Below are 22,158 nucleotides of genomic sequence, written 5' to 3'. Positions count from 1 at the left end.
TCGATGAGAATTTCGCCTTCATCGTCCAGAGAAATGTTACGCGATTGGTTTATCTTCTTCAAAATTATTTTTGATTTTTCAAGTTTGTCCTTTTCGAGAAAATTTATGTCATTAATCACATTCTGACTGATTTCATCAAACTCTCTCTGTTTAAACCTATCTGTAATATTTTGCCGTTTTTCTTCCTCGTCAGAAACCATGACGTCATCAGTCTGTTGTTCTGTGTTCTGATGAATAACTGCTTCTGGCTGCTCGTGTTTCAATGTTCTCTGCAGAAGCGATAGTTGTTTTGATTTGTTTCGTGCAACTGGGTCCTTCAATATTTGCGAAACCTGAGGTTGTTCGGTTGTAAACATGTTGCGGGGAATAAGCACAAATTCTTCAGTTGGCATTTTTCTTCAGATACTCTAGACAAGGTCTGGCAATTAGTCGAATGAGAGAATGCCCTCTCGTTGTTTGGAAAAGCTTACTTCTTTGTAGTGCGTTAAAATGTTTTTCTGAAAGTTGTCGCAGTTGGGATTCAAATTTTTGCAGTTCTTTTTTTTTCTTGATTGAGACAACACCAGAGAGGACGTTCATAACACAATCGCTTAGAAACCAAATGAAATCAATATCTTGGGCTAGCAAAATTCGCTTGCCGCTCGATTTCGGGTTACTGCTGACGCACCAGCGCTTCAGCATAAGCAAGTGTCTCTTTTTCATTCGTAATTGGTGTAATAATGGCTTCCTCCAAAGGAATATAGAAAACTGACGGTTCGGGACCAAAAAGTTAAGAAAATCGTAAGCCTTGACTTGTTTTTGGATCAAGGTCAACAATTAAATGTCCATATGGCTGAGCTGTCGCTAATTTGTATGCATCCTTGAGTAATTGGAGGCAGTTCAACTGTTTTCCGAGATATTCTATTTGTTGAATGTCACGCAATGATTTAAACAGAATGATATGAGTGGTGTTGAGATCAATCGTTCGTGACCACTTGCTCTGTTGGAACAAGTTATGTTTGACATAAATCACGGAGTTTTCTGTGTCTTCCCGATGTTGCAATTTTTACGAACTCTTTGTCGTTAAATATTTCCTCGCATGAGTCATCATAAACGAGAAGACAATTCGAAAGTTTCTTTGTTATATCCAATCCAGAATATTTGATGAACTCGATTTGTGGTATTTTACATTGCATAGCTGTAAAAATGTCCTGGAACTCTTTGTAGAAGTGATAAATTTTGGGAAATCTTGGGTAAAACGATGAACTTTGCAACATGTTGAAAATTAGGTCGGTTTTCCCTGAACCACTCGGGCCTACAACTGCCATGAAGATTCTATCGTTTGTAAGAATAACTTTATTCATAGTTTGGGGGTTGGCAAAATATAACCAACTAGACTCGAAAGCAGTGCAATCCAAATAGACTTCTCCTCACAACTTTCTGATATCAAGAATAGCATGGCGAAACAAAGACTGATCATGAGCACTATAATACTCACTTGAACAAAGAATATGATCTCTGATCGAGGGACTATGGTGTTGGAACAGCACCGCCATGGTGGTCTCTCTCGGTTTCCATCATCGAAAACCCAGTTTGTAATACCCCCATCAATTTCATCTCTTACAACTCGGTTTGTCATTTTTCAAATCAATACTAGGCTAGTGTTTTGAAACGTGTAAAACGGTAAAATAACTAATTTTTCTGAATTGGCTTCCTATTGTAGCTCGAATGTGATTGGTTGGTTTAGTATACTTTATATGTACTCATCGCGCGCAAAGCACTTTGAAGCTAATAAAATATTAGGGGACATTTTTTCATAGTTTGAAATTCCAAAATGCCCCCATCTGTAGTTGGAAGCCAGAATATATACATGTTTACTGGAAAGTACATATTTACTACATATGTACCCACCTTTCTCGCAAATTTACTACATATGTACCTACAACCAATTTAATATTAGCGTACATAACGGGTCCAGAATATATACAAATATAACCTCATAGATTTTATACACCTTTGGCCCAGTGGTACAAGATCGGCTTCCCATGCACTAGATCCGGGTTCGAATCCCACCGGGGCGAAGATCATTTTCTCAAATGTCCCATCTATCCTTGCATACATGATTATTCCCTATCTTAATACATAGTGTCCCCCCGTATTATGACTATACCACTTATATATACTACTCAGATCTTTATAGCGATACCACTTATGTTACTACTCTTCACGACAAAACAAAAATCAGTCACCATTGACCTCACAAAAATACAGGCCGGTAGAAAGTTCGTAACCCCAAAATAAATTTGGAGCAATGACATACAATAACTTACACCGTTCTTAATAGTATGTAACCGTCAAATTAAACGACAAACTCCAGATTTAGCCAAAAAACCGGTCATAAAAGATAAGATAATGGTAAGATCGTTCAAACTTACGATAAAACCCCTGAAATGTAAAATTACCGAGTACTTGGCGAAGACAAAAATACAGAAATCACAGAATATTTTAAACCTAAAAACATTAATTCAAACATAAAATCAACTTTCAAACTTCAAATTCTTAAAATTGTTCATCATAAGCATCTTCATTTTGCTCAAAAATTAAACACTGAAACATCCAAATTATCAACAGCATTTACGCTATTCAGAATGCCAGGAGTGTCTTTAGCAGCCATTTTATTGATTAAACTGAAAAAATTCTCACATTTCGACTTGCATCTGTTCACATTTCTCTCAATTTGTTCAGAATATTCCAGAAACTTCTCGATAATTTCGCAGAAATCTTCAATTTTTTCTGATTTACCATTTTGAGAGTTCAATATTTCGTGAATAATGTCAACTTGCGTCGATAAAATTTCAGAGAACTCGTTGCAATAATCAATTGAAACTTTGAAATCGTAGCTTAACGGTAATTTAATATCGTGCAAATAAAATCGATGTCTCGTAGAGTCAACAGCTAAAGCGAAGTTTACAAATACGGGTAAAAACTGTTTCAGAATTACAATAAAACCCGACAAACACTCATTCAGTTTCTCAATGCAAATGTTCATTTTTCTGTTAAATTCAGTTTGATCGGCTGAAATTCTGAGATCTGTTATTTCGTTTTGAACACGACAATTTTCGGCAGTCATAGAATATAGTTGAACAAAAGCTGATTCTTGTCGTTTTTTATGCGCATTTTCGAGAGATAATCCCAAAAACTTAGCCCGTAAATATCTATGATAATTCAAATCAGATTGTTTTAAATCTAATTTGTCGGTTTTCATAGGCAATCTAGCGTTAGAATTTTTCCGCTTCAGCGAATCGCTTTTTAAAGCTTGTTCACGCGGCGTTATCAATTCTTTCGTTAACTTCGAAGTTGACCCAGAGATTTCTTTTGTTAATTTTGGGACAACAGCGGGTGAATTCTTCTGAAATTGGTTTAAACTCGAGTTATTACTCTGAGATCTGACTAGAGATTTCTTCGAGCTGTCAAGCTGTGAAATAGTTGTAACACTTGATAATGACTCGCTTTCAATATCATTCGGAATATTTCTTTCAAGGTTATCCGCTAATTCCAGCGCCTCAAATAATGACAATTTTTGCTGACCTTCACTTTTGACAAATTTATTGTCCGTTTCTGAAGTACCGCTTCTAGAACATTCAGCTTCATCTTTTACTGCTCTAATTTCGGTAATATAAACGGGTTTTTCATTTGGAGTTGCTGTAATTGGTTTCTTACCCTCCTTTTTGACAATAGGGAGCCCTAGAAAATCCTTTTTCGAATGCGTTGTGCTAGAAGTGCTTTTAGGGTTATGCGATTCAACCAAAGGCGGTTTCGTTTTAATACTGAAACTTCGCGACGATGAAACTTTGGTCGATTCAGAAGTTTTTCTGAATTTCTGAGATTCGGTCGATTTTGATGCTGAATTTGGACGCTCCTTTTGTGAAGACATTTCAAAACTGAAAGAAAACTTCGATAATTATTAAGGGCTATTGGTTAATTAGCTATTGAATCAACAAAGGCTATTGGTTAATTGATTTCAAGATTTAAAAAGTTTTTTCACGGCTAAAAAACTCAAATTTAGACTTAAATGGATAATTTAGAACACAACACATTGTAATAAACTTTAAACCCAAAATTCACAGTCAATTTTACAATCTAGTGAATTCAGAAACAAAACTCACAATATTGTATTCACTACACAAAAATCTTCATTTTGTATCAAATTTAAAAAATCACATCTACAAATAGAAGTCAATAATCACTCTATACACAATTCAAAGCTATCAACCTCTTCAAAATCCTCCAGCAACTGTCGTTCAATTTCCAACTGTCTTTGAACGTCTTCGTTTTTGGCCATTTTTGTCTCAAAATCAACAAAACTTTTTGATAAATTGTGACTTTTATTTCTCGTTTCGTTCATTTCGGATTTGGAAACGTTGCCTTTTTTACTGGTTCGCTTTTTGGTCTTTTTAGAGCGACGATTTGATGAAGAGCTTTCGCATTCGCTATCACTAGTTTCGTCATCGTTCTGTTCTTTTTGAAGGTTTCCTATATCGTTCATTCGTTTGCGCACACGCAATTGTCTTGTTGGAGCAACTTCCGAATCTTGATTATCAACATGGCCGACATTTCTCAGTTCCTCAGATTGCTCAGTTGTGGTTCCTGATTTTAAGACGTCCTTGACATTTTTGGAAGATTTTGAATTACTACTTCCACCAGCTTTCAGATTAGACGTGGATCCATTTTCGGTGTCAAATTTGGGATTTGAGTTGATTTCTCTCTCGCCTGATGAGGAATCGATGGGGTCTTTCGGGCTTAGCTTGGAGAGGGGCGTAGAAGCATTGGAACTTTCTAGAAGCCGGGATTTGAAGACACTTTCATCCAGACTGCATGTTGAGATTCTGCTGTTGGAACCATTTGATCCGGCCACGACTTCTTTGTTTCCTTCTGCGACTGGAAACAATTTCAAACATAATCGCAGATAGCCAGAAAATAGTCACGATAGATTTGTAGACCTCTTGTATCAAAATGCAAATAAGAGAAAAATACTTCAGAAGTCAAGTGAACGATTTCTATTTCTGTGGTGCCTTAACGTGAGATTATCGAACGTTCGACTTGTTTCTAAAAATTGGCCTCAATCGCGTTGAAAAGATTGAAATATCCTAAGTTGACCAAAACATCTCCAATTAAGTCAGCAAATCTCATCTTGACAGTGAATTCATATGCGACCAAAAGATATTCAATCAAATTAACTTCTAGAAAAAGTGAAAATGCTATCACGCAGAGAATTTTGTAAGAACCGCCAGAATTTAGTAGAAGGTTTCAAATTCGCGAGACGCAACAGTTAGCAACAAAAAATCGAAACCAAATAAAATTACATAGCAGAAGTACTGAACAAAAATTTCAGTACATAAACCGACTAACGTCGGACAAAGTAATCTCGAACCACTGCCGAGGCAAACAATTTAGAAGGGGGCATAGGCTAAAAAAAACTTATGGTGCAAGTTCTGAATAGCGAGGGGTTCGAGCCCGCCACTTCTCGAGCCCGCAAAATCTACGCTACACGGTCTATGTACGGTCACCGCTCACAATCGTTTATTTTAGCTACAGACTTAATTTCTGAATGCACACAATTCAAATCACTCAAAAAAAATTAAAAAAAACATAGCAGGACAAGTCCTGACGTACAATTCAAAGAATTTTCATTGACTAAACAGAACAACTAGACCTAGAGTGGACTATGAGTGAATTGAGAAAACCATTTTTAAAAAATCAGATCAAAAATAAGAAAAAAGAATTAAAAAATCAATGTCAAAATGCCGCATGTGAACAAAAAAAACCATTAGCGAGAAATGAAAATTTAATTCAAACAAAAAACTAGGCCTAGAATGAGCTGTGAATGGATTGGGAAAACCATTTAGAAAAAAATCCGATCCAAAAATCGAAAAAACAGTAAAAATCAGAGTGAAATTGCCGCATGTGAACAAAAAACCACTACCGAGAAACCGAATTTTTGTTCAAACACCATTTTTGCACTCTACTTTAAAATTAGAGCGAAAAAAAATCACGCCGCAAAACCACTCGCTTTTTCGCTCCATTTCCTGTTTCGGCGTGACCAAAATCACTACTCCAATTTGACTTCAAAAATCATGAAAATGTGTGAACAGATCTTAAAAAAAAGACAGCGCCCCAATACAATTCAAATTCTTTGAATTGTAAAAAAAAGCGTTAACAAGTCACCCATAAAATGAAACTAAAAGAATGTGCAACAAAAAAACGCGCAAGCTACAATTTTGCATATAAAAACCCACGTTTACAATAATTTTACAATAATGCATCAAACTTTGTCGAGACCAATTAAAAATATATTGACTTCATCAATATTAACTAGAATTGACTAAGGGATGGATTTAAAAATATAGAACCAAACCCGACAAAAACTAGAAAGATAGTAAAACCAGTTAATTAGAAGCAGGGGAACAAACATATCTATCTAAAAAAGGAATTTTATTCCAACCGAGATCTCTCAATCTTCGTAAAAGCAAGAGTATAAAAATTCAAACATCAAAACCAATCGCTTGTTTCCTCTACTTTCTGTTTCGGAGTTCCAATTTGTCTAGACAATATAAAATGTGACAAAATCTCAAAACAGCGCCGCACTGACAAAATCAAAAAATAATAAAAGTAATGATTAAGAAGTTACTTTGAAAACCACGCCAATCACAACCGAATAAATTGCTTCTAATCAACAGGGTGCTTAAATTTCAAGCAACCAATTTAAAGCAAACCAAAATTTGCAGCAACCAAAAGACTTACAGTTTAACGGAGATTATAAGTCAATTGTCATGCAGAAAAAAAAAACAGGACCGCGTAACGCTCGCGGTTTAAGTCCGAAAAACAGCCGAACCCAAACAATTGTCTCAATTAAAATCAAAATTATAAGTCGACTCGCAAATGATACAATGCAATTAGTACATTCAAAACTCAAGGATCAACTTCAAGATTACAAAATATCTTCCTTTCGGTAAAATTTCGGTAAAAACACAAAAATGCGGAAATTTCGATAAACCAATATTTTCCGGCAGCAGCGGTTATCTTTGTGGAGCAAAAACTGCTATCCGAAGTTGGCAAAAAACAACATTTTTTCCACGAAAACTCAAACATAACCGATTAACGTCGGGCGAATTGCTCTCAAACGACCGGCGAGCGGTTGGCTTCAACAGCTAGCCACGGTTTAGTGACCTCAGGGCATTACATCTTTATCCCGTTTCTGAAGACGAAAGTCAAATGGGTCAGACGAAAAATCGGCCAAGCAAAAAATTGCATAAACGACAAACAGGGTTAATAAATTTGCTACAAATTGCCTTTGAGCAATTAACAATGGCTTCCCAAAAAGTGCCTGTTAGATCAGTTATCATAAAAAACATTTCATCTATAACTCATTGATAAAGAGGATCTGAGATGATGACATTACGCAAAGATGATGACATTACGCAAGACATTAATATCTTTAGAACCAATTCATTGTCTCAAGAGATTATCCGGTATCCCTGATTAAAGCCAGAAATTGTTTAGCAGGCGCATAAAGATCCATACACTTGGAACATACAAATTTTCCAAAAAATTAAAAAGTTTAAATTTTATCCAAAAATTACTAAAACTGGAGTCATAAAAAAGATTGATCACCATCCCATTAACTCTAGAAACTATGCAGCAGCTTATTATCAAACCTTGGAGGAGGTTCGAGGGCCTCTGTTGCCAGAAAAAAACAAAAACATGAAAAATTGCAAATATTTTAAAAAATTGCTTAAATTCGTGATATTAAAATCTTAAAGAACATTCCATTACATCTCTAGACTATGCAAAAATATATTATCAAACCCTAGAGGAAGTTCCGTGGTCCTTGAGGCTAGAGAAAACTAAGAAATTACAAAAAAATTTAAAAAACTTTTAAAATTTTAAAAGTATGCTAGAATTCGTGATGTTAAATCTTGCAAGACATTCCATTTAATCTAAAAATTATTCAGTAACCTTGTTTCAAACCCTAGAGGAGGTTACTTGGCTCTTGGGTCTGAAATAATCTAAAAAAAAAACAAAAAAAATTTCAAAAAAACTTGAAAAAAAGCAAGTTTTATCAAAAAATTGCAAAAATTTGTTACATTAAAAAGTTGAAAACTAATCCATGGCCATTAAAAATTTGTCAGTAACTTATTTTCGACCCCCTCAGGATGTTTTCTGGCCCCTGGATCTGGAAAGACCTGAATAAGAAAAAAATGTCAAAAAATTTGAAAAAATTTCAAGTTTTGTCAAAAAATTGCTAAAATTCGTGATGTCAAAATGTAGAAACCATTCCATTACCACTAGAAACAATGCAGTAACCTATTATCAAACTCTAGAGGAGGTTCTCTGACACCTAGGGCTAATAAAAATCAAAAAATTATCAAAAATTTTCAAAAAACTTGAAAAAAATTGCAAAAGTATAAATTTGCGTTTTTAGCAAGCGGTTGTTCGTCAGTAGCCAGCCACGGAGGGAGGGGGGGGGGGGGGGTCCGGTGCACCAGAGGCAGATTGGGGGGCAACACTGGGGTGGGGGGGGGTTGGGGCAATAGGGTGGGGGTCAACAGTGGGGGGTGTCTTCGACCTCTAAGAACCGCCCTTCTCACCATAAGTATAAGTCTCCAAAACAGTTCGAGCTGAAAGAGCTGAAAGGCTCTAAGAGCACTTAATGCCCGCTGGGCGCTACCTGTTTATCCCGTTTTTGAGGACGAAAAGACAAAAAGCGTCAGACGAAAAATCGGTCAAGCGAAAAATCGCATAAAAAAAGACCGACAGGACTAATATAATTGCTACAAACTTCGTTTGAGAGCAATTAACAAGAGCAAATTGTATACAAGCAAAAAAAAACAAATCAAACAAGAATCATTATGTGATAAGAATCAAAACAGCAAAAAGTTAAGTACACAGTGGCATACGGAGCAATTCCTAGTTCTTAAAAAGTAGCTATCCGAAAAACAACGGCACAATTTATAGCAGAACTGAATAACAGCATTCATTTGCATTTAGAAACTTTGCAGTAAGATTGTTTTTGTAGGAAATGTTTGAACAGTATTATTCCTTTTTGTTACAGTCATGTAACACTCGTTTGCACCATCATACTTTCTAATGCGCTAAAGACCTCACTCGTGTTAGTGCCATAACAATATGAAATTAGAATTAGTCAAAATCAAGGGTTCTGGGGTGGGGGGGGGGGGGGGCAACCTTTAAGAACCGCCCTTCACACCATAAGTATAAGTCTCCAAAACAGTTTCTGCGAACCGCATACTTGGAGACTAGTGAGCTGAAAGGCTCCAACAGAACTTAATGCCCGCTGGGCGCTACCTGTTTATCCCATTTTTGAGGACGAAAAGTCAAACTGTTCAGACGAACAATCGGTCAAGCAAAAAATTGCATAAAAAAGACAACAGGACTAATATAATTGCTACAAACTTCGCTTGAGAGCAATGAACAATCTTATTGTATGTATTTTTCAAACACATTTTTTGAGTTATTTTCTAAATTGTTTTCATTCGGTAAAAATGGGTAACTTTTTGGCACCATTCAAGATGGCCAGACGATAATTCTTCGACATAGATTAGAAAGCTGCCAACTTTTTTCTAACTCAATTTTTGCGTATTCTTTAATTTCTATAAAAAAGAAAACGCGCAAGCAAAGAAAAACTAAAAACAATTAATTGCTCATTTTCCTTGAATTAAACAAGCGATTATTTGCGCTGCATTTTGACTAAAACTCCTTATCAAAGAACTCGATTAATATTAAAACTCTGATTGATTGATGGTTCCGAATTCACATTTAGTGGCCAAAACTTCACTACCAAGTTGTTCAAAGACGTCTGCATAATACCTTTAGTGTCTTTCTGTTGTCGGTCAACTTCTGAAAATCTAACTGACTTTCGAACAGAATCTGTATTTGATCGCGTTGCTTTCTCACTCTTTGAACCTGAACGTCCTTCTTTCGTTTTCTGCTTAGAATTGCCTCTAGCTAAGGTACTGGTTGGTCTCTTTTTCTCAGGCATGTTTTCTTTATTTTCGTCCGTTCCTTCGTCAAATTTGAACCGGTTACGGGTTCTCATTATCTGAAAGATAACACGCTTCAAGCTGTTATTTGAAGCAAATTTCAACCTAATTTCCCGTCAAAGTCTAATTTGAAGTGCGAGTGCAGAGAAAAACATGGTAGCATGGTAATTTGGATTGACTTAATGAAAGAACAAAATTAAAGATAAACAAAGAGAGACACAAGAATTAAAACAACAACCAAACTTGTTAGTTCCTATTTGCAAGCACTTCAGTGGCCAAAAATTAGATATAGAATATTAACAATAACATGCAAATAGAAAACGCTTTAGCGATTGTCGCAAACAAAAGAACCAAGAAGTGAATCATTAGAATCAACCAATGAACTTTCAGGTCGGGAAAGTAGCAGTTTGAAAGTTGTATAAAGAAGAATTATCAATATTTATTCCCTTTTAAAGAAGAATTATCCGTATTTTGAACTTTGCTTTGTATTTTAAAGCATTTTTGGAATCTTTTCGGATTTTACTCCTCCCCCAGCTTAGTGGGTGCATATTATTTACAGAGCACGTGTCGTTACATAGTAAAACAATTTGTACACATATGGAACGTGCGTCTGGGGGTGCAAATAATAAACGCACCACTAAGCTGAGGGGGGCACAAACCAAAAAGATTCACAAATTTCTTAATAAACACAAACAGTATGAAAAAAAAGTAAAAGATAAGAACTCTAACTTAAGATTGATGGGATAGAACTTTCTCGGCAGAAAGTACAGGAAACTCTGAGTTCTATCCAATCAATAATTTCATAACACCAATTCATTGGTTTCATTTCACCGTTCTGATCTGAGTTTTCAAGCATTGATCACAACTTCAGACCGTTTACAGCCAAAAAAAGACTACCATGACTTTTGAAATTGTTGTCCCAACGTTTTTTTAAGTTAGTGGATATAAATGCGGAGAGCTTAAATCTTCAGTCAAAAAATCACGCACAGTATCGAGGAGAAAAAAGATCAACAACTTTTTATTTCCTAAATTCTAGTTTTGATTGATATAAAAACCCACTAATATTGAACCCAATTGAAAAAAAGGGGAACAATTGAAAAAATTTGGGTAAAACTTGAAAACGGAACAGTAGCAGATGATAAATGGCATATTCAGGGGAGCTCTCCATTCTGTTCAAAAATTTGATTAAAAAAAGCTCTAACTCAAAAACTTAAGAAAACACAATATCGCTTAAAACAATAAAATCGCTTATTGAAAAGAAATAAACATAGCCAACATATTGCCGGAAAATAGCCGCGACAGACTCTTGTGGCCTTCCATGAAATGAAACAACTAAAGAAACAAGATAGACAGATCGACCATCAGTCCTTTAATAGACCAACAGACTTTTGAGTTAGATTCGGACTGTCTATTTTATGAGACACATACGTCTATACGGAAAAAGTCATAAAAATGCTTTTTCAGAATTGATATTCGAAATCAAACACTATTGATCTTTAACCAGTAAATGTTCATAAAATTTGAAGTTCCATAAGTGAGTTCAGAGGTCGTTTTTTAGTGAGACAAGTCACGCAATTGGCCTAAAGGCAGAAATGACGCCATGCACAAATTTTAACTGCAAAGCAGTAGAAGTTACTAAAAGTCATTGAAAAAGTCAATTCAAAGAAGTCAGGTCGTAAGAATCAACGATACAGACGACGAATTAAAAAATATAGCAGGACAAGTCCCAACATACAATTCAAAGAATTTTCACAGACTAAACAAACAAAACTAGACCTAGAACGGACTATGAGTGAATTGGGAAAACCATTTACAAAAATCAGATCGAAAAAGTAAAAAAAAAAAACAGAAAATCAATGTCAAAATGCCGCATATGAGCTTAAACCACTAGCGAGAAATGAAATTTTGGTTCAAACAAAAAACTAGTCCTAGAATGAACTATGAATGGATTGGGAAAACCATTTTTAAAAAAACCATTCGAAAAAAGTCAAAATGAAAGTGAAATTGCCGCATGTGAACAAAAAACCACCAGCAAGAAAGCGTTCTAACACCGTTTTCTCATTCTACTTTAAAATTAGAGCAAAAAATTTTCACGCCGTAAAACCACTCGCTTTTTCGCTCCACTTCCTGTTTCGGCGTGACCAAAATCACTACTCCAAATTGACTTCAAAAATCATGAAATTGTGTGAAAAGATCTTAAAAGACAGCGCCCCAATACAATTCAAATTCTTTGAATTGTAAAAAAACCACGATGTCGCCAATAATAGCCTCTATCGTTTCACGGCTATTAAAAACGATAACATGAAAATTGCCTCTTAAATCTGCTATTTTTTCCGGACTTATGCTTCACAAAGCCCAGGTTGCATATAAAACGCTCCAAAATCCACAGTTTTTATCAAAATTAGCTTGAAGTCAAGAAAATAATTGTTGACTCCAGCAGTCGATGGCTTTTTGTCTCGCTTGTTTTTGCTAAGCCGTATGCTTAATGAGCGAAAAAACATTTACAGATCAGGCACTTAAACATGGTCGTGTAGGCTGCATGTTTAAAGATCGCTAAAACACGTGAAGATAGGAGCGTTGTTAACCATTGCGTTCAAGTGCGACTTACATTTAATATATTAGATATAGAGGAATCAATAAGAAGGGAAATAAAGGAGGGAGCAAGAAGGAACCACAGTAGTGGTTGAAAAACAAGATTCAGCATTTATGACACAAAAAACAGAGGACATTTCTGGCACCGACTCAGGCTCGAACCCATACCCCTCGCTTCACAGCCACAGGTCTAGTCCCTTGGGCTACCGACAACTGTTACTGCTGTCTCTTGAATTGGCTACATACAAAAAATATTGGTCGATAGCTTTCAGACTCGCTTGTTTTTTCTAAGCTGTGTGCTTAATGAGCAAAAAAACATTTGCAGATCAGTCACTTAAGCATGGCCGTGTAGGCTGCATGTAAAAGGATCGTTAAAACATGTGAAGATAGGAGCGTTGTTAACCATTGCGTTCAAGTGCGACTTACATTTAATATATTAGAAGATATAGAAGAGTAAATAAGAAGTGAAATAAGGAAGGGAGCAAGAACGAAACACAGTAGTGGAAGAAAAACAAGATTCACCATTTAAGAGACCAAAAACAGAGTCCATTCTTCGCACCGACTCGGTCTCGAACCGATGCCCCTCGTTTCACAGACACAAGTCTAATCCCTTGAACTACCGACGCCTGTTACTGTTGTCTATCCGTAGAGGCTACATACGAATATTGGTCGATAGCTTTTTGTCGCGCAAGGGAAATAAAGAAGGGAGCAAGAAGGAAACACAGTAGTGGATGAAAAACAAGATTCACCATTTTTGAGACAAAAAACAAGGGCCATTTCTGGCACCCATTCGGGCTCGAACCCATGCCCCTCGCTTCTCAGCCGCAGGTCTATTCCCTGGGGCTACCGACGCCTGTTACTGCTCTCTATTGAATCGGCTACATACGAAAATATTGGTCGATGGCTTTCAGTCTCGCTTGTTTTTTCTAAGCTGTGTGCTTAATGAGCAAAAAAACCATTTGCAGATCAGCCAGTTAAGCATGACCGTGTAGGCTGCATGTTAAAGAATCATTAAAACATGTGAAGATAGGAGCGTTGTTAACCATTGCGTTCAAGTGCGACTTACATTTAATATATTAGATAATATAAATTAGATGCAAATTTCTGCTCTTAAGTATTCGAACTAAAAAAAATTAGGCTAAAAAGCTTCTTTAAAATAATACATAATTGCCAAAACCAAACCCATCCTCACAGAACACCGAATCGTTAAAACATTCATCTATTACTAAACACATTGAAAACTACTTCAACAAATTAAATACGTCAAAAATCACGTTCTCAAGAGTGTACGCTCAAAACATAGTTCATTAAAACCGACGGTGACTCGACGCACTAAAAGAATGATTCTCAGCCAAAACTAAATGAGAGCATAAAATGATATCATAAATTCGATCATAAAAACTGAAGAGTTCTGTTTGCAGCTAAACTACACTGACAGCTTTGAAACTTGTCAATACTAAAAAGTTTGAAAACTATATACAGAAAACTTCGAGGTCACGAGTTACAAACATGTCTGGCAAGCAGAAAAAAGGTCAACAAAAACAAACAACCACAAACACGTCACAATCACAAGCCAATTACATGAAAAAACCACCAAGCGACCAGTTGCTGAAGGAAACATTCGAAGCCTTCGACCGAGACGGCGATGGGAAAATCAGCGCTTCCGAAATTGCAGTTGTGGAAAAAATTTTGGGACAAAATCCCTCAACCTGTGATGTGAAAAGATTTGTGAGAAGAACTGACGGAGATTCGAGCGGAGATATTGACTTCCGGGAGTTTGTCAAAAGTATAAAAACCGATGTCAGCTCTACTCAGAACTACTTCATGGTAAGATTCAAGACAGGTGTACTTCACAATCTCTTTTGTAACCTTTGACATGCAACAACTGGTCAAAGTTTGATTTTTTTCAACAATTGCCCACCTTTTGGTACCTAGTAGAGAATTATCTCTCCTTCTAAACTGGGCTCAATTTTATTTGTAACATACCAAAGATTTGCACACAAACCTTTTGCAGTAAGGGAGGCCATTGTCGAAAAGATCCAAATATTCTATCCAACAAACCTAAAAACTTGCTAAAAACTTCCTAAAGAGAAAACTGTTTAAATTTTTTATCTTTTCCATCTGTTAAAGAGCACGTGCCATTACATTGAAAATCATTTTGTAAAAATATGGCAAGTGGGTTTGGGGGTGCAAATAATATTCACCAACTAAGCTGGAGGGGGGCACAACAAACCCAAAAGATCCCAAAAATCATTCGCTAAGAACTAGAGCTACCCTGAACGAAAACTTTCAAGAAACACTTTTTTTCCTAAGCAACGACTTTATATGCTGTCGTGTGATTTAATGCCTCTCAGTTTTATTTGGTAAATATTTTGAAAAAAAAGAAACTTGGCGGTATTTATTCTTGATCAAACATTTTACTTTTCGATTAGAAGTTGGTGATGGCTTTCAAATACTTCGATACCGATAAGGACGGATATCTTACAGTTGACGAACTGAAACACATCTGCGCGGAACTTGGAGACGACACAATGCAGGAAGCAGAAGTACATGCATTTCTTCAGATCGCAGATAAAGACAAAAACAACAAACTGGACATTGCTGAATTGATAACAGCATTGGAGCAATATCAACATACGACAGCAGGAAAATCATATGATTATTCATCTCACTGACTCAATTTAATTTATTGCTATTGCTTACTTTACTTTTTCTCATAGTCTCCGACAACAATGAAATTATGAAAATGATATCTGATCTCAGGTGGTGCTAGATGATATTAAGGATGATCGTCTGCAGATGATTAATCGATTAATTGCAAAAAATTGATAGAGTTAAATAATGAGTGAGAAAAAATTAAGTGGGGATAAATGTAGAAGAACCATTCCGATGCAGATTGCAAAGTAGGAAAAACTAAATTTAACCAACATAGCTGGAAGATTGCCAGAAAATAGCCGCAATAGATTCGTAGATCGGCAGTCTAAAAAAAAACAGACCAAAAAAATTCGTCTTTTCATTGAAGGCTGATCTGTTATATTTTGATTTAAAATATGTATAAGTTATTGCTGCCTCTATTAGCTGATCTCAAATAACCTTCATTTAGAGTGACACACACCCATTTGACCTTATCTCTTTGAATTAAAGTAAATAAAAGTCAATTTCAAAGTGAGGAAGTCATTTTTGAGAGTGAGGTAAGTCCAAGTGTGACCAAAAATTTAATCACGCGCATGAACAAAAAAACTCGCTCCACTAAGAGCGAAAAATGACGTCACACATGCAATTCAATTGAAATTGCATGAACGAATGAACAAACAGTCGCTGTGACGTCATATGGTCGTAACAAAAATCATGACGACGAAATAAAAAAACATAGCAGGACAAGTCCTGAAATACAATTCAAAGAATGAATGAAAAACTCAGACGTACCCTTACAAGCAGATCAATTGAACAATGCCAGCCAGAACACAAACAAAATTGAGAAACTAAAAGAATCAAACCTAAACAAAAATATACTCATTGCTAAAACTCTTGAAGTTTTTAAACCCAAGGCAAAATTTTTTCCCTTTAAAAAAACCTATTTCCTATTTTGTTATAGGAAATACATGTTATAACCAAGTTTTGTTTCTGAAATTGGTCCAGTATTATATCAGCAAGAACTGAAAAATATTCATTGGCCCTTGAAGATCGATTAACTCGAAAATGACTAAAAAGTTAAAAGAAATCAATTGCAAATTATAAGGAAATGTTGCTGAAAATCGTGATATAAATATCTTCAGAATCATTTCTGTGTCTCTAGAGGCTGTCCAGTAACCCAATTCCAAGCCTTAAAAAACTCATTGGCTCATAGATCGATAGGCAATAACTTTTGGAAAAAATTTCAAACTTCAAAAAACAGAAATTCGTTCTATTAAAATGTTGAAAGCCATTCAATTGCCCCCTAGCAACTAATTAATAACATACTGTCAAACCCTGGATGCGGTTACCTGGCTACTAAGGCAAGAAAAAATAAATAAAATACAAATGTTTAAAAAACTTGAAAAAAATCGCAAATTCTATCAAAAATTTTTAAAAGTCGAAAACTTAAATTGTTGAAAACAAATCCATTGAAACTAAAAACCATGAAGTAACTTTTTATCAGAACGTGGAATAGGTTTTCTTGCACTTGAGACTGAACGAATATCGAAAACTGACAAAAACTTTAGGAAACATCAAAAAATTGCAGATCTTATCAAAAAAAATGCTAAAATTCGAGACATTAAAAAGTTAAAAAGCATTCAATTGTTACTAGAATTTATGTACTGCCGTATTAAAAAACTTCCGAGGAGATTGCCTGGTCCCTGATACTGCAAAAACTAAAAAAAATGAAAATTTTCAAAAACCTGAAAAAAAAGCAAATTTGTTCAAAAAAATTGCTAAAATTAGTGATATTTAAAAGTTGAAACCTATTCCATGGCAACTAAAAAATTTTCAGTAACTTATTATCCAACTCCTAATGAGGTTTTCTTGCCCCTGGCACTCAAACAACTTGAATGATGACAATAAATATGTAAAAATTTGCAACATTTGTCAAAAAATGCTAAAATTCATGATGTCAAAAAGTTGAAAACCGTTCCATTACCACTAGAAACTGTGCAGTAATCTATCATCAAACCCTAGACGAGGTTTCGTGACACCTAGGGCTAAAAAAATCAAAAAATGACAAAAACTTTCAAAAAACCTGAAAAAAAAACCCAAAAATTAGGATCATTTTGTGTGTTTGTGTATGTAGTACCACGACATATAGCTCATACAATGGTCATAACAAGCAAATTTGTCTCGCAAAAGGCCTTCATGAGCTTTTAAAAACTTCAACCTAAGACTAATAACAAAAATCTCAAAAAATCACAAAAAACATGAAAAATTGCACCATTTTGAGCCGAAAAACTCCTAAAAATGACCTTTCAACCTTAAATTAAGGCCATCCCAGCAGCTGCACCACTATACGCACTTTAAGGACTACTAAAACACATTTTGGGCCTCTAATGAAACTTAATGCCCGCTGGGCTTTACCTGTTTATCCCGTTTTGAAAGATCAAAGTCATTGAAAAATGTGTGAACGCATCTTAAAAAAAAAAACATAGCCGGAAGAATTCCGGAAACGACTCGAAGTAGAAATCTGACTATTCTCACTAATCAGATGCATCACACGCATATTACCAATCGACAGACAGTGTAACCATTTCACAAAGAAAAGACTGGAGAATTGGAAACTTGACAAAGGACAAAATCAAAAAATAATATTCTCTAAAAATCGAAACAAAATTCTCTACAAAAAGATAACATGCAGCTTCCCTTCCATAACTCATAGAAATCAATTAGTTATATATTTGGCTATATCAATCGCCCACCTAGTACTTGCAGAGAAACGTTAAACAACAAACTTAAAAAAGACTAAGAAAAACTCTTTAACGAATTAGAGTTTTGTATAATTTGTTTAAATGAAAACCTTAGACCTGCTAAGGCTTCAAGTGCAAATTCATAGTATCAACACCTACAAAAATTCTCCTTATTGAGAAAGAGTTACCAATAAAAACATTAAATTGGAAGAAATAGGCAAAAAACTTAGAAAAAAGACAAAAAGTGACCAAAATTTGCTCTGATTTACTCGATTTTCTTTAACAAAAACAACTCGAAACTAATATCAATCAAAATGAGAGACATCCAAAAGAGCTACAACAACTGACTTCCACTAGAAAACTCCGCAAATGCTATCAAAGGATGGGGAAGAATAGAAACAACAATTAAAACCAAATTGAACAAAAAAAAACGAGAAAAAGTAAGGTGTTTTTTAAATTTTACAAGAAAAAATAAAGCCCAATAAAGTTACTTTGAGCAAATAGAGCAATGAAATGCTCGCGAAATAATGGGCAAGTCATAACAAGTTTAAAAAAAATGTCTACGATTGAAAAAACGAAAAAAAGCAAAAAATTTAAAAAAAGTGGTTAAAAAATTCTCAATTTTTCTGTCATTTTTCATCAGAAAAAGAAGTTTTATACCAACAAAATTGGAATCAATTTGTATCCCTGATATTTCTTGGGTAACGAGCTTCTATGCAAATTGCACTTAAAGTAGTAAAACAAAACAAAAGGCCAAAATAAATTAAATTTCGTCGAAAAATCAGCAAAACTGATCAAAAACCTCCAAATTTGCATAAAACTCAAATTAACTACTTGAAACCTTCAATTCCTATCAAAACGAGCCCAAATCCAATACAATATCATAATCAAACCTCATAAACAAGAAAAATTGCAAAAAAAAACTGCTTTTAAAAGCCGCACGTGAACAAAAAAATTTCGCTCGCTCAGAGAAAATTTTTTCACACATCAATTTCTCGCTCTCTCAAAATCAGCGGTATGAACAAAAAACCACTCTCTTTTCGCTCCGCTCTTCTCTTTTGTTCAGCAACAAAATCACTCCAAATTTTTTCACGCTTTTCATTTCCCGCTTTAAAAATCACTCCAATAAAATTGATTAAAAAAAGGAATTCTCCAATACTCCTCTTCGAGTCGTAAAAACACAGCGCACCAATACAATTCAAATTCTTTGAATTGTAAAAAAAACCAAGATAAGGCCAATAATAGCCCCAGCTATCGCTGTGCGGCTATTAAAAAGTAATTACGAACGGCGATATTTACACATACAATAGAGGTACAAACTGCAAGTATTCCTTAAATCAAAATAAGAAGCTGCCAAGCTTAGAAATATCGATAGCATTGTTAGAGGAACATTTTCAATCAAATTTCCAAATTTTTGTGTTCTAACCAGAAAATGCCCGCCTGACTTTATTGTGTTCAATGACAAGGAATCGTAATCAGGAGCACGTCTTAATCCACTGCTGAAGTCAAGATCGAAGTCTACGTCATAAATTACATTCAAGATATTTGGAAAGAGAATAACATCAGTTCGGAATACTTGTTAGGCTATTGGCAGACGCCAAAATCTTCAGAGCATCAACAAAAGATCTGTTCAGCACATCGAACAAGCCAAATATTGAAACTGCTTCACGCAATAAAGCGATTGATGGGCTCTCAAATGGAGCTTAATGCATCACCGACAAAGCCACGGATATGTATAAGCAGCTTATTCCTTCAGAAAAGAACACTATATGGTGCGTTGCGCCTCAGAAAGTTTAGTTTTGAGCTTACTTCGACTCTCAAGTGACGTACACCGGGAGCATTTTCAAACGCCAATTGACAAAGAATAAGTCAAATCCATAACTAAACATTTCGATGTCGAGTTGAACAATCAGAATTTTGTTGTTGAATATTTTTAAAGACAATTAGGGTCAAAATATGTTACAGAAATTAAGGGATCTATTCTGTTTCGCCCCACACCCGTGTGTTTTAGCACGTTACTATGTAAGAAAATAGCACTTGCGCCTGGGGCGTAAAAATGTAAATCCACTAAGCTGGGGGCCAAATCAGAAAAGAACACTATATGGTGCGTTGCGCCTCAGAAAGTTTAGTTTTGAGCTTACTTCGACTCTCAAGTGACGTACACCGGGAGCATTTTCAAACGCCAATTGACAAAGAATAAGTCAAATCCATAACTAAACATTTCGATGTCGAGTTGAACAATCAGAATTTTGTTGTTGAATATTTTTAAAGACAATTAGGGTCAAAATATGTTACAGAAATTAAGGGATCTATTCTGTTTCGCCCCACACCCGTGTGTTTTAGCACGTTACTATGTAAGAAAATAGCACTTGCGCCTGGGGCGTAAAAAATGTAAATCCACTAAGCTGGGGGCCAAAACAGAATAGATCCAAATCAAGGTCCTACTGCATTCTCTTAGGGAACTCAATGTTTACCAGAAATCAACTGTTTAGATAAAACTTGCATGTACTGAAAAGTTTACGCCAAAACATTCTCACTTTTTCATTGAGTAATGTGACAGTGAACAAAACTATGTTATGTTATCACTTCCAAGGAAAAGGTTGAAACATGATTGTTATATTAATTGGCACAGTATAATTGAAACGTTCCGAGAACCGGATTTATTATTATTATTATTATGACTTCGTGGATATGCCACTGGGATGTTATTCCCGCTGTTAGGTTCTAGGATGTGCACGACAGTTTTCACAGATACAAATGAATGTCCATGTGCAAGGATTCTGCTCATTACAGTTCCTTTCCAAATAGCTCCACATGTATTCAATGAGTTTCCTCTTCAGTTGCTGCTCACAGAAGAAGTCCATCACTTTCTGGATGACGTTCACTCGGAACCCCGTTCGGTACCAGAAGTTCAATCTCTGAACCTCATATTTGGCCACTGGGAGTGCCACTCTTTTCCTTCTGTCCTCTCCAACAACTCGGACTTCTGAGAATTCCACATCATACTTGCCGCTCAGAAGGCTACTAAACATCAACAAATCTTTCAATACTTTAAAATAAAGTGGTGGTAGTAGATTCGTGTTTAAAATAGCGTCCTTGTAGTCAATACTCCCGCAGATCCATCTCATTGCTTTCTTGTGGAAGGATTCCATGATCTGGTATTCAGATTTTCTAAGTTCCCAGCATTCCGATGAGAAGAGCAGGATTGGTGAAAGAATGGTTCTATACAAGTGTACTTTTGATTCCTGTGGTAAAGCCATAGAAGTGTTTCGTCGCAGAAGGAACAGTGACTTCACTGCTTTGCCGACTCGGTGTTTAGCATGGTCTCCCCAGTTTAGATGCCGATTTACAATCAGACCAACATCTTTAACGAGGTCCTTACTTTCAATCGGGTTATTACCAAGCATGAACTGCATCTGGTCCAGAGTCTTTGGTCGATTTCCAACTTTGAATTCGGTTACAGAGCATTTCTTACTATTGAACATCAGATGATTTTGAGCACTCCAATAGTGTAAGTTATTTATGTCCTGCTGTAGCTTCTGTACTGAGGTGTCATCTCCGTTGAATATCACCTTGAGATCATCTGCAAAGAGCAGGGCAAGTGAAGAAAAAACAACATTGGGAAGGTCATTTATGTATATCAAGAATAGGAGCGGGCCAAGGACAGATCCTTGGGGGACGCCTGCTGTGATCACGAGGGGTTCGCTTTTAACATTGTTGATTTTAACTTTTTGGGTTCTACCGCTTAAGTAGTCACGTACTAATTCAAATACTCCCTCACACAAATCAAGTTGTAGTAATTTCCGTAGGAGCTGGCTGTGTTTGATCTTATCGAAGGCTTTCGAAAAGTCAAATAGGACAAGAAAATTCACGCAATGTGCAGATCCAATCATTTTGTAGATTTGGGTCAAGCTGTAGAGTAATTGAACAACAACAGAACGTTTCGTTCGGAATCCGTATTGGTAATTACTTATCTCTGCTCCGAAGGCTTTCATCAGTGCTCGAAACATGAACTTCTGATGTTAATATTTTGATGTTAAAATGATAACCCGGTACAGAATAACGGCATTTTTGCTTCTAAAATTATGCTGTAGACGCTGAAAAAATAGTTTCACTACTGAAAATATAAAACAACAGAAATTTTTCTGCCGTAT

The 22,158-nt window shown here is 35.7% G+C and overlaps 2 protein-coding genes across 2 annotated transcripts in view; one reads left to right on the top strand and one right to left on the bottom strand.

Moving 5' to 3' along the window:
* Nucleotides 1–2,466: 2,466 nt before the first annotated feature.
* Nucleotides 2,467–22,158, bottom strand: part of LOC142348236 (uncharacterized) — a 223,240-nt gene continuing 203,548 nt past the window's right edge. The window contains exons 2-3 of the mRNA XM_075399524.1: nucleotides 9,865–10,098; nucleotides 2,467–4,917 (exon numbers count right to left, since the gene is read on the bottom strand). Of these exons, the coding sequence (XP_075255639.1) occupies nucleotides 4,223–4,917; nucleotides 9,865–10,093 (924 nt within the window). The 5' untranslated portion in view covers nucleotides 10,094–10,098 and the 3' untranslated portion in view covers nucleotides 2,467–4,222. The remainder of the gene's footprint in view (nucleotides 4,918–9,864; nucleotides 10,099–22,158) is intronic.
* LOC142348774 (neo-calmodulin-like) lies at nucleotides 13,959–15,331 on the top strand. Its single transcript, XM_075400271.1, has 2 exons — nucleotides 13,959–14,456; nucleotides 15,062–15,331. Exons 1-2 carry the CDS (start codon nucleotides 14,139–14,141, stop codon nucleotides 15,302–15,304), a joined length of 561 nt encoding a protein of 186 aa, XP_075256386.1. The 5' UTR covers nucleotides 13,959–14,138; the 3' UTR covers nucleotides 15,305–15,331.

This window comes from Convolutriloba macropyga, chromosome 10 (assembly GCF_964194025.1).
Source record: "Convolutriloba macropyga chromosome 10, txConMacr16.3, whole genome shotgun sequence".
NCBI classification, from domain to species: domain Eukaryota; kingdom Metazoa; phylum Xenacoelomorpha; order Acoela; family Convolutidae; genus Convolutriloba; species Convolutriloba macropyga.
The sequence above is the reverse complement of the archived record's forward strand: the minus strand, read 5'-3'. Positions and strand labels throughout refer to the sequence as shown.

What these genes read in the sequence shown, in the direction of transcription:
- LOC142348774 (XM_075400271.1), top strand. Translation starts at nt 14,139, where the DNA reads ATGTCTGGCAAGCAGAAAAAAGGTCAACAAAAACAAACAACCACAAAC. An exon ending in CTACTCAGAACTACTTCATG is followed by an intron (nt 14,457 to 15,061) that starts GTAAGATTCAAG and finishes CTTTTCGATTAG; the next exon opens with AAGTTGGTGATGGCTTTCAA.